Source organism: Pteronotus mesoamericanus, unplaced genomic scaffold, assembly GCF_021234165.1.
Source record: "Pteronotus mesoamericanus isolate MK-2021 breed Mesoamerican mustached bat unplaced genomic scaffold, CSHL_Meso_final contig_557, whole genome shotgun sequence".
NCBI lineage: Eukaryota > Metazoa > Chordata > Mammalia > Chiroptera > Mormoopidae > Pteronotus > Pteronotus mesoamericanus.
This window is the reverse complement of record NW_026555200.1, coordinates 5,464,513-5,477,678: the sequence shown is the minus strand read 5'-3', so window position 1 is coordinate 5,477,678 and position 13,166 is coordinate 5,464,513. Positions and strand designations below refer to the sequence as shown.

General features: G+C 46.4%; 1 protein-coding gene across 2 annotated transcripts in view; it reads left to right on the top strand.

Moving 5' to 3' along the window:
• Positions 1 to 13,166, top strand: part of UBE4B (ubiquitination factor E4B) — a 95,274-nt gene that overhangs the window by 10,497 nt on the left and 71,611 nt on the right. Inside the window, exon 2 of one of the 2 annotated variants that reach the window (XM_054579777.1) lies at positions 6,569 to 6,651. The exons of the other annotated variant lie outside the window; for it this stretch is intronic. Within the exon in view, the coding sequence (XP_054435752.1) occupies positions 6,592 to 6,651 (60 nt within the window). The 5' untranslated portion in view covers positions 6,569 to 6,591. The remainder of the gene's footprint in view (positions 1 to 6,568; positions 6,652 to 13,166) is intronic. 2 annotated transcript variants of the gene reach the window in all.

Here is a 13,166-nt window from a genome sequence, read left to right as displayed (position 1 = left end):
TTCTGCTAAATGTCAATAAAGTAAATTAGGGAAGGATCAGGCTTGACCATGGAATTTGGCAACATGGAGCGACAAGTTCAGTTTCATTGCTGACGGGAATAGGTTCAAGAGAGAACGGGAGGAGAAGAGAAGGTAGCTCAGGAGTGAGGGGCAGGCTGCAGGGATGTACAGGGGAGCCATCCGAGGATGGTGGAAGCCGTGGGTTTAAGGAGCGAGAAGAAAATATTTGGTGAGCATATCCTTTACAATTTTATCTTTTACCATTCCTTATTATTAGCACTGATTTCTTTATTTGTTCAGTAAATATTTATTCATTGTTTACTCAGTTCCTCTCCTGGATGCAGGATATAAAGGCGTAGAGATGGATTTGTACATTATTCCTAGCGGGGTGTGTTGGGCCAAATATAAATTTTGAACTATAATCTGTAGCCTGGGGCGCCCTGAGTGATATTGTAGCTATTTTTTAGAGCTTTAAGAAACAAAACAAAGTAAATAAACATATACGTGAGTGGCAACTATACGTATATGTGTGGTAAAAGACGTGAATATTATGATTTCTGTTTTTTTAATTTCAATAAATATCTGTGGGATACTTGTTTTCTGCTAGGCACTGAGGGTTACACCTGAGGGGAGACCATGCCAAATATGAGTAGGGCTGGCCCTCGCCTTCAGCCAGCTCGTCCTCCAGTGGGGAGGCAGGAACGCAGTTCAAGTGTTAACGCAGATCGTAGAGGGAGTGCCATTGATGGAGCAGCTAGTTCTGACTGGGGAAATCTGGGAAGGGCTCTGGGAGCGTTTGATTGGCCCTTAAAGATGATCAGGGTCTTGACATTGAGAAAAACCTGTGGTGAGGGTTGAGTCTCAATTATTTCTTACTCTGAGTGAACTGTATGACATGTATTCTTTTGACTTGATTGTAAAAATACTAGAACCCTTGGGGGAATTGGAGGTGGCAAAAAACCTCTGATATTAATGGGGTACTTGCTGATCTGAATGGTTTTGCGATGATCAGAGTCAGCCGAACGTGTGACCGCAGACTCTCGGGAACCTCTATGGGGCAGCAGGCGCTGGAGGAGGAGGAGGTGAGATGTAGGAAGAACAGACAAGGTGTCTCATTAAAATGACTTTCGGTACTCACCGTGCTGCGCTGGAGTTGTCCATTTGCTTGGTGTGTTTCCTGTTGCAGGATAAGCTCTTGACTCTTCTTGTTCACTGTTTTTTATCCAACTCTCGGTACAGGGCTTAGCACAGAAGGCCCACAGAAATTATTTGCTGAATGGCATGAATTCAATATTGTGCATCTTTTTGCGACTCTTAATTCTCACGTTGCAATAGCTTTTTATGTTCCTATTGCTACATTAAGTCGCATTCGTTAGGTTGAGGTAGGCACTTGGGAAAAAACCTTGTCAGAGTTGTAATTCACAGTCAGGCATGGTTGGGTTTTATTTGACCAGCCAGTTGTATGACCCTGGGCAAAATGTTGAACCTTCCTAAGCTTCCCTTTCTTTTGTGTAAAGTGGGGTTTTGATTCCTGGTCTCATGGCCTTGCTCTTCAGGTCACCTGCCTAGTGGCAGTGGACCCTGAAGCGCCCGATGCCCTGCCGTGGCTGAGCGGACTCCTGGGACGCACGAGCTCTCTTGTCCAGAGTTAGATTGAGTTGTGCATAATTAGAGTTTTATTTTTTAAATTTTTTATATGTATGGAGAAGAGATTTATGATAGGGAATTGGCCCGTGTGACTGTGGAGACGGGCAAGACGCAGGGCCTGCAGGGTGAGCGGGCACGCGAGGGCCGCGCTGCGGCTCTCCTTCCCGTCCGCAGGCCGAAGGACCAGGCAGAGCGAAGGTGTGGATCCAGTCGGATGGCTGCAGGCCAGCCGCCCCGGACGACCTACGTTTCCGTGCGAGTCTGGGGGCTGGAAGAAGACCGTGTCCCCGTTTGAAGGCAGGCAGCCTGGGGAATTTACCCTTACTCAGGGGAAGGCCAGGCTTTTTGTTTCATTCAGAACTTCAGTCAGCTGGATGAGGCCCATCCACTGATTAGAACTTTTGTTGGTGCCCATACAACGTTTAAGGAACCTTTGCAGGTAGTAATGTCAAGAGCATAAGAGGCAGGACCTTCCTGGGTAAGGTAGCGAATATGTCCTGGCTCGTGTGAAAGGCTGCGTTGGAGCCTTCTCACTCTACCCCTTGTACTTCCTAACATTTCTCCTCACCAGGGGCCACCCTCTGAATGCAGCTTCTCTGTTTTCACTTGTCAGGTCTCCTCCTCCCTTCTCCTGAAACCTGGAGTGACCAGTGGCCAGGGTGTACTCAGGGCCGGGGTGGAGCGAGGAGGCTGGAAAGGAGGGGAGCTGGGCAGGCGGGACCTGAGGGGTCCCGGGAGAGATGTGCTGCGCGTCAGAGCCAAGTAAAACCGAGGTGCTCCGTCTACTCGAATCCGACCGCTTACTTTGTCTTACGGAGGGACTGTTCCCCTCCCACAGGACTGGGGATGGGGGACCTCTGCATTGGACATCATTGCGTTAACTGCTCACCAGCTGCCATAGTTTTAGACTCTTCTCTCTTTCTCTTTTTCTTTTAAAATACCAAATTACTTGATTTGAAGGAATGGTACAAGTGAAAGGCATAGGTAGATGATTTGATGCAAGTTATAGAAAACGTAGAGGTAACTCCAATATGCGTGTGCTGCTTTGGTGACCAGGGAAGGTCGCCCCAAACCCCGCCCCTCCCGGGCTGTGGGAAGGCAGCCTGAGGCTTCACTCTTGCCGATGTCTCCCAGGGTGTGCTGCTCAAAGAGCTGCTCTGCCGTGCCAGGTCCAGGGGCCCGACCCGTGTGAGCTGGGCACCCAGTTCTTTGATGGGTCTCACCTGCTCATCCAGGTAGTGAGGCTCAATGAAGTCACACCTAGGAGGGCCATGTTTTTTCAGTGGCCCCGTTTGTGCAAGTCCAGTAGTGACTGATCCACACCTGTTTCCAAGTGTGACGCACCCTCCGTTGCATTCAGCCCATCCTCCACCTTTTGTTGGTTCTGCACCTTCATCAGTTACTCAGTATGTTCCCCCTCCTCATGAGAGTGGCGAAAAAAATGTTTGGCAAAGTTCTTCAAAGCCCCATCATCACAGTCAAAGCAGTGAGACACGGAGAAGTAGATGGAGGAGGTGTGAGCTCCAGGTAGATCTGGCGGTTGCTGGTGGCCTCCGGGTTCTGGGGGTAGTTCTCGCACACCTGCAAGGTGGCCGTGGTTGTCATGATGGGCGGCTGAGGACAGGTGGCTTCGTGGCGCAGGAGCGGTGGTGGGGGCCTTGGGGCGGTCCGAGGGCGAGGGCGCTGTGAGTTGGTGGCAGAAGGATGGATCTGAGTAGCTGGCTGGGGCGCGGGCGGAGCACTGGGTTCTGTCCAAGCACAGGGTTCTGTCCAAGCACCTGGGCAGCAGGCAACCCGGCGGCTCCCGCGACGGCGCCGTAGCTTTGGCTCCTGGTTCACTTCTGTGGAGGCGGCAGGCAGGCTGGGAAGAGAAGTCTCCCTAGGGTCCCAGCTTTGAGAAATGCTCAGCCTTGACTTAATTAGCTTTCTAATTTAACATTATTATTATTTTTTTTTTATTGTTCAGGTACAGTTGTGTCCACCTTCCCGCCACCTCTTTCCCCCGCCCCATCTAATTTAACGTTACGAAGTATGTTCAATGCACATTGCTTCTTTGGTGCCTGTCAGCATTTGGTATAGATTCCAGATGTGTAATAGTGCCATGGTGATTAAGTTAGATACATTTTCTGACTAGACGAGGTAGCACTTTGTTCCTGGGCCTTTTTGTGAACTGAACTCCTAGGCTTTCCCAGCGAGCCTTACTAACACCCGCCATCTGCCCGCACTCACCTAGAATCATCTCAGGCCAGGGGCTTGTGCCAGGCCTGCGTCCGTCCCCTGCATCAGGCCCAGCTTCACGGCATGTGACCTGGAGTCTGAAGTGCCCCATGTGTGGCTTAACACTCTGCTACTGCTATCTTGGAAGTCTGGACACATTTTCAGCGAGAGGCCCTGCGTTTTCATTTGGCTCCAGGCCCTGCAGATTCTGTGGCTGGTCCTGCTTGTCACGGACTTTCTCTGTGCAGGTGGATATGACAGGGTAGAGTTTGACTAGATCCCAAGATTGTAGAAAACCATGTGGAAGCTCTCCAGAGAGATAGTTCCTGTTTTTTTAACAGAGAAAATATTCATGTGTCTGACTATAATGCCATGTCATTCATAGGACTTGTTGTTTAAAAAGTTTCTACATATATGTGATACTGAGTCTTTGGTTAACTAACTTTGCAGATAGATGGATTCACTTCTTTAAAAATCAAGAGTTTTGACATACTGGCCTTTACTTCCAAATTTTTCATGTTGTATACCTTATTTCTTCAATTTCAGTAAAATTTGTTTTATGTTTTTCCAAGTATGGAAATATTTTGGTCATATTTTTACCATGTAAACACTTGTTTTCATGAAGTATGAATTGTGTTTAAAACTGTAACTAATGGTGGTTTTAAAATTTAAACATGTTTTAATTTAAAAAATGTTAGCCAGTGGCTAGTTTTCTATAGTATTAGTGTTTCTCTGTAAATGCTTATCTGCTCTGGCCGATCAGGTATTACGGTGGACCAAAATAATCCTGTGCAGGGTACTGATTTTCAAAAATAATTTAATGTTAGAGATGGAAAAAATTCTGTATATATGCATGTCCTACTGGGGAAAAGTTGTCTCTAAAAGGGAGGTGAAAATTAGTGCAACATTTAGAAAATATCTAGCAACCTTTATAATCTAACTCAACAGAACTTTTTATGTATGATTTGATTTATATTATATTCATGCAGTTGTCATGTTTAGGGTACTGAGATAAAGACATCCAGAAAAAAGCAAGCAATAACATTTTTTTTTTTTTGAGGCAAGATGAAGGAAGAAATTAAAAGTGCTAAAAATTTTAAAAAAACAAACCTTTTTCTTACCGTATAGAAACCTTCCAGAGGAATTGGTATTTTGGTTTCCACAAGTTATTTTGTGAGCCAGTTAAAAACATTAATTCCCAGGGTACACAGAGAAAAAATTCATAGCCACTTTGAGCTTTGAACGTCAGTTATGCGGAGTAGAGGAGTGGTCTCATCTATGGCATTTTTGTTTTAGGTTTGTATTTGGTTACCCTTAATTGAATAATTAACCTGTTACTTTTCCATAGTTAATCTTTTACTTAATGATAAATACAAGACAAGCATCATTTCCCTGGAGCTTTATCAAATAAGTGCCACTTTTTTTTTTCCTTCAAGGACAACGTGGGGACGATGGGGTAGTCACCTGCAAGGGCGTTTGGTCATTCACTACTTTTATTTTGTACAAATGTCCTCACACTCAAAAAGTTTGGTGATTTCTGGCCTGGGGAACTGTGACCAGAAATGTAGTGTTTGGCCTTGTGCTGTTGTGATTTGAGCGACTTGCGAGGGGGAGAATTTCAGTGAATGCCAAGTGGAAAAATGGCTTGTGCAAACGTCCCATTGGGTCCCTCTTTGTCTTTTTTTTTTTTTTTTTTTTTTTGGATAAAGCATCCAAGTGCCAAAGCATGGCCACTCATACTGGAATGAGAGAGTTACATGAAAATGTCACCATTCTGATCTCTAACAGAGCCTAGTGGCATTGGCTGAGGGATGATGCTCAGCCTGGGAGGGAACGTAATTGCTTGTGGTCCGTGTCAGGAAGGAGACCTTTCTACGTACCAAGACATTGATGGACACATAATGGCCAGAAGTTCAGTTTTGTCTGTCCGAAAGGGCACACTTTCTCCAACATTCTTGTGTAGATCTGCTAGAAATTTGGCTTTGGAGTATTTAGAGTGCGTGTGGACGTAACTTTGGTAGAGATGAGAGAAAATGCATGTCTTCTGCCCCAGAAGAGTTTACACTTTGATTTCAGCAATAATTATTTTGTGAGTTGATTTTAAAAACTCTTTCCACATAGCTGGGCTTTAAAAATGTTTCACACTGTCTGTTTTATTTGATCACTTTTAAGTGACCAGGATCTGTTTTATGGACTAGGAGCCACCTTGTCTGGTCTCACGTAGGCCTCACGTAGGTTCACCTTGTCTGTTTAACCAACTGGGATCAAAGATGAGAATGGGGACCACACCGTCCCTTTCTGTCACTTGGGATGTTTTGGGTGAGAACAAACTTGCAGCTGCAGGAATCTTTTATTTTAAAAACCAGAGCCAATGAAAACGATCCTACTCTCGGGATGTCTTTCCGCAGCGTCACGCTGGTGGACTGCGGCCCTCGATCCCAGTGGGTTCTCTTGCTGTTAACGTCATGGTCTGCTAACAGGTCTGAGGCCTTCCAGTAGCTGTGCTACACATTCATGTTGTTTGGCTGAAACAGCCCTACACCAGAGGAAAACAATGTCTAGGCCTGAAAGAAAGATGGAAAGAGCAAAAAGAATGAGAGAACTCAGAGGCTGACGTTATTGCAAAAATGACGACTGTTTACTGTGTGTCAGGTGGACACTTTTCATTGTTCAACAGATATTTACTGAGTGCTCTCTGTGTTAGGCATTGTTACAGTTGCTGGGAATATGGCAGTGAACACAATAATAATCAAAATAGAAGATTTTTCTCGGAGACCATTCCAAAGAGTAAGTGTTGGAAAGTGTTTTTCTTTATGTTGGGATTTAATTTTCTGTGTAGAAAAGTAAAATGCTTTTGTAGCATGACTTTACCACATGGAAAACATTGCTCTTTGGATTTACTTCCCCCTACAAAATGCTAAAAATCAGAAACAGTTTGGCCCATCCTGTCGTAGGTTCTGCCCCGTGCTGCCACCGTGGCCCGTGCTGTTTTGACGGTAGCTGTTTCGAATCCATCTTTCGTTGAGGGTGGACCAGTTCTAGGGAAAGCCCTATTTTAGTGTCATTTGTGAAGAACTGAAACAGCCAAGACAAGAAAAACTCTAGGAATGAGATTTCCTTATTGGTGTATTTGGGTTGACTTGTGGTTTAGGGCATAAATTGAGGAATTGGAAGTTCCTTTTTTATGCTCTTGGTGTTTTCTCTCTGCAACATCTCGGGAAACAAAAAACTTTAAAAGGATTTTTGTTTAACTTAAAAGATATTATACCAATTCTGTGTGCTTAGTGTGAAAAACAGAGTTAAGCAAAGAGAAGAGAGTTTAATAATATTTTTGTATGTTGGGACTACTTTTAGCTTGTGTCCCATATGTTCTGTTTGTGTTAGAAGTGAGGGCACACCTCTCAGTAGCCCGGTTACTTAGGTAGCCCTCTGTGCCTGCAGCTGCTCAAAGCCACTCCCGTGGGAGTCTCCTGTGAAGATATCCCCAGGGTCCTCAGGCTGCCGAACCAGTTCAGAGCCACCAGCTGGAGAAAGTGGTCAGTCCGCCAGGGTGTCTGCTGTGGGCAGCCCAGGGCACGGCCCCGCTCGAGGCCACTTCTCCTTTGAACAATAGGTCTGGGCGATAGGGAGTTGGACGGGTCACCTCCACCTGTCACCTCCTCCCAGTCCGTGTCTTGCGTGACCCCGCCTCTGTCCCTTACTCCACTCCATCTCCCTTAATAGTCCACAGTGTAGTTCACAAATTTTGATTCTTCGTTCTTTTTTTAAAACCTGTTTGTAGAGTGGTGCGGGTAGGAGTTGGAAAATACCAGCACAGTAGAGACATTTCTTCTTGGAAAATCTCCTTTCGTCCTTCAAGCCCAGATTGCAGTGAGTCAGGACATTATTCGATGTTTGTATCACTGAGAACATCTGAAGTTAACATCTCAGGCTGAACTTGGCACCCAGAGTTAAAGTGACTATGTTTTTACCAAAAGATAATGATAGTATTGTTCCATAGATTGTAAACTTTACATGCGATGCATTTTCTAACAAGTTCTCCTTTCTTCTTTCATTCATGCAGCAGATATTGAAAGAGCACCTACTACGTGCCATACACTGTGCTCTTCTAGGCACTGCTGGGACATCAGAGGACAAAACTGAGAGTAGTCCTTGCCTTAAGAAACTTAGAGTAGAGGGGTAGTGAGTAAGCAGTGCCCCCAAAGCATCGCATATGTAGGAGGACTATGAGGTAGGAGCCGTGAACTAGAGAGCAGGGCGAGGGCTCTTTTCTCTGTTCCCTGTTGGACCTTAAAGGTGCCACTGCTGGGGTCTGGGGTCCATCCGCCTTCATTCCGTCCATGCCCGCACTTCTCTTCTCCATCAGGGTAGGCTCTGGACCTGCCACATAATCCCTTGTCCCTCTCTCCCTTTAGCCTGCCTGCCTAGCAGCACCCCAGCTGGCGGTAAGTCCAGCTTTCCGCATACTGCATCTGTGAAGCTGTTTGTAGCTGGAGACAAATGGCCCATCAGTTGGATGGTTTCATTTTGAATTCATGCTCACCAGTCTCAAGTAGTCAGGAGCTCGCTCAGTGCCGCCTAGCAGCTCTCCCTGATTTCCTTAGCACACTCACTCCCTCTCTCTTCTAGGTGACAGCTTATACCTTATCCTCACTCTTTAAACCCCCTCACCCCTCCCTCCACACTCTCCTCTCAGCGATGCCCGTTTTCCATGTCACTGAGCAAGGAAAGGCCGGCCGGGGTGCCCTGCTGCCGGCTCCCACCATCCCATCTAGCGCCATCCCCTCTCTGTGGCATGGCCAGAGCTCCCCCTAGCCTGCAGTCCTGCTGACTCGCTCCCATCTTTAAAACCTCACCTTACTTACCCCCTGCCCCTTACCTACTCTCTTATACAGTAAAAAACCTCTGTTCCCTGTCCCCGCTTTTTCCCTTCCCATTTTCCTCTGGGCCCACTCCAAGCAAGCTTTCGTCCCCAACATTCCATCAGAACAGCCCTCGATAAGGGCCCCATCTACCACCTCCTTGCCAAATCCAGTGGCAGCTCTCAGTCTTCATGGTACTCAGCCGATAAATAACGTCGACCCCTCTTTCTTGAAATACTCTGGTGGCTTCCGGGAAGCCAGTCTCAGTTCTGGGCTTCCCCAGTCTCCCTTGCTGGTTTTCCCTCACCTCCCCCTCTTCGGTTGCTGGTGTGTGTTGCAGGGCTTCCTCCTCAGCTGTAATCCCTGCCTCCGCTCACTCCCTGGGTGGTCCCACTCCTGTGGCCTTAAATACCGTCCAGAAGCTGACAGCACCCAGATTGTCCAGACCTGCCCACTGCGCTGCATATAGGTCATGTATCTACCCAAAACCTCCACCTGCATGTTTAAGTGTATCTGAGTTTTGTAGCCCCGCCCTTCATTCTTTTTACTGTCCTCACCTCAAACTGACCTGATAAACTACTTTAGGCTCAGCATCTTGGTGTCCTTTTTTACAGCCTCTGGTTCTATGCCACTCATCATCCAATCTTGCAGTCCTATGGCTCTGCTTTCAAAATAAGACCCAAATGGACCACTCACCATGATCTCCACAGCTACCGACCCCAGTCCAAGTCATCACCCACCCTGTCCCCGGTCATCGCAGTGGCCTCCTGAGTGGCCTCTGCCTACCCCAGTCTCCCCACAGTTCATTCTCTGTCACAGCCAAAACAAAAATTGGAAAATGTAAGTCACATCATTTCTTGACCCAAACCCTTCGGTGGCTTCCCAGAGCCAGAGCTCTTACAGGGGCCTTTGAGGCCCCTTCTCATCTCTGAACTCATCTTCTGCTCCTCCTGCTCATTTTGCTGCCACCGCACTGTCTTCCTGACCTGGAACGTGCCAAGCACAGCCCCACCACACTTCCCAGGCGCCCGCAAGGCTGGCCGCCTCTCTCCTCCGGGTGCTTCAGGCGCCCCTTTCAGTCTGCCTTCCGTAGAAATTGCGTGGTCCCTCCCCTGCCGGCCCTGCCCCCCCCCCCCCGGCCTTTATTTATCTCTAACAGTGCTCATAACCACCAGGCATCACTTTTGGTCATTTGGCTCTTGTCCTTTGGCCTCCACTAGAACCTGAGCTCCAGCGGGGAGGAAGTGTTTGGTTTACCGTGGCGCTCAGCAAGGACTTGCTGAGTGTGTGAGTACCGGAAGGAGTCCGCCTCGCAAGTCTGCAGCGCTGCCTGGGCTGTGCGCATGCGGTGACGCGTCCTGGTGTGCGCTTCCGTACTTGGCCGCCCCCAATCCACCTATTGATTTTTCCCATTGGTCAGTAGGGACAGAGCTGTTACGTGCCTGGCACTCTGCTCAAAGCTGGGGATGTGACAGTGAACGAGACAGACAAGACAGGCGTGGTTTTTTCATGGAGCTTCCCTTCCACTGGGGAAATAGGGAGGAAGTAAGACCATGAGGCAAAAAAGATAAGATTTTCATAGACCATGAGGCCTGCTTGGAGGATGTGAATAGAGGACCTTAAATCAGTGAGTGTGGCAGGAGGTCTCTCCTGGATACTGTCGTCAGGGAAGTCCTGCAGGAGGTGACATTAAAGAATGGAAGAGAGAGAAAGAACCAGCCTTGCCAAGAATTAGCAGAAGTGCTCCTAGGCTAAAGGAATTGCAAGAGGCCAGTGACAAGGTAGAGCTTACGATGTGCTAGGAACTGCTAGAGGGCCAGTGCAGCTGTCACCTGGGTGGGACACTGTGAGCCTGGAGAGGCAGCCAGTGGCTCTGGAGGATGCGGTGAGGACTTTTATTCCAGGTGCAGTGCAAAGCCATCGAAGGTTTAGGCAGGGGAGAGTGACTTGTGTTTTTAAAGAATTCCTGTGATTGCTGTGTGGAGAATGAATCATGTAGGATTTTATTCTATACTTAGATTTTAAAAATCTCTCTAGCCCCTGGCAACCACCGTTTTGCTTTCTGTCTCTATGAATTCAACTAGTCCAGGCACCTCATGTAAGTGAAATCATACAGTATTTGTCTTTTTGTGACTGGCTTCTCTCACATAGCATTGGGGCCAAAAAGTTTGTTGTTGTTTTTTTCTGTAAGATGGCTCTAGTCATATCAGAGTGCATTTTTAAAAACTTATCAAAATTGGTGAATTTTTATGTAGCCATTTTAATACTGAAGATGGAAGAAAAGCAGCATTTTTGGCATATTATGCTTTATTGTTTCACGAAAGGTAAAAATGCAACAAATGCAAAAAGAGATTTGTGCAGTGTATGGAGAAGGTGCTGTGACTGATCAAATGCATCAAAGGTTGTTTGCAAATTGTTGTGCTGGAGATTTCTTGCTGGACATGCTCCACGGTCGGGGAGACCAGCTGAGGGTGACAGTGATCCAAGCAAGACATTACTTGAGAACAGTCAACGCTATACCACGTGGGAGAGAACCCACATACTCAGAATGTCCAAATCAGTAAAGTTATTGCTGAAAATGAGAAATGTGTCTTTTATTTTATAAAAAAAACTAAATGGACTTTTTGGCCGACCCAATATAATGTCCTCAAAGTTCACCATGTTGTAGCATATGTCAGAATTTCCTTCCTTTTTCAGGCAAATACTGTTCCGTTGTGTGGATCTACCGCATTCGGTTTATGCACTTGTGGACACTTGGGCTGCTTTTGCCTCATGGCTATTGGGAGTGATGCTTCTGTGAACACTGATGAGCAAATATCTGTTCAGGTCCCTGCTTTCAATTTTTTTGGGTTTCTGTATCTAGAATTGGCATTGCTGGGTCATGTGGTAATTCCATGGTTAAATTTTTGAGCAATTGCATACTGTTTTCCACAGTGGATGCACTATTTTACTTCCTGCCAACAGTACATGAGGGTTCCAATTTCTCCACACCCCTGCTAATACTTGCTACTTTATATATTTTTTATAGCAGCCATCCTAATGGATGTCAGGTGTTATCTCATTGAGGTTTTGATTTGCATTCCTGGAATCTCGGACTCTGAAAGTGCTTCAAGGAAGGCACGTGGGGTCTCTGTCCTTGCCAGGCCCACGTGGACACAGGCAGATCCTTCAGGTCCTGGATAGCGTGGTGGCCGAGGGGCTCAGGGAAGAGGGTGGGCTCAGCTTTAAGGGACACACTCGGTCATACCTTGTGTGTGTTTGAGGAGGAGGAGGGAATTGAGGAAAGCACTGAACGCAGATCTTGGGTCTCTGGCCTGAATAATTGGGTTGAGGATAGGTTGGGGGTGAGAATTTCTGGTCCACCTCCCTCACCCTCCACTCCAGTTCAGTGTTCAGAAGAGAAGCACTTCGGTAATTTCTTCAGTGACAATACCGACGCTCATTGGCTGATTGGTGATGCCTTTCACTTCTCACCGTCTCTGTGCAGCCAGGCGGGCAAGCGGGGAGCCCCTGGGACGGACTGGAGGGAGGGTGGGCGGGGCAGCGGGTGCGGCACTGCGCTGGGTTTGCTCTCAGGGCTCCTCCCCCATCACAGAGCAGTGACGCTCCCGCTCCCCGAGAGCTCCTGTTCACGTGGGCTTTGCCCAGCGATAGTTACCATGTTAGAAATGGAAACTGAGAAACTTAAAAGAATTATTAATATGTTGATATTAATAAAACATAGTTTAATATAAAGTATATAATATTTTATAATATGTTTATAATATAAAATATAAAGTAATTATATTTTATTTTTATTACTTTAAAAATAATAAAAGCCTTTGTATGCTAATAAAAAGAACATGTTTTTAATGAAAGTAACTACGTTTTCCAGAACAAATTTAATGAGTGACATTGTTTTTGCATTTTCCAGCCTTTTTAATGTCTGACCTTAGAGAGGACAGCTCAGTTCTCATATTAACTAATTTATTTAAAGAAGTTGCAACATCACATGTGATGTAGCCTCTGGCAAGCTCCCCTGGACATTTGTGAGAGAGAGTGAAAAGGAAAATGCCTTAGTGTTATTGAAAAATAGTTTTGGCCTCACAGACCCTCTGAAAAGGCCCTGGAGACCCCCCAGAGGTCCCCAGACTGTTGTTTTAGTGATAAGAGCACAGACACTGGAGCCAGATTGCATGAGTTCGAATCCCAGCTTTGCCAGTTACTCATTAGGCCAGAGAGCTAACCTCCCTGTGCCTCAGTTTGCTCATATATAAAATGGACATAATATAAGCATTGATACCTACCTCAGTGGTTATTATGAGAATTAAATAAGTACATGTTTGTAAAGCTCTTAGAACATGGTTAGAAGATAGTTAAATGCTACATCAGTGTTTATTAAGTAAATATGACCCAATCCTTGTCTTCAAAGGGTTTAATCTGATCAAGTAGATAAACAAC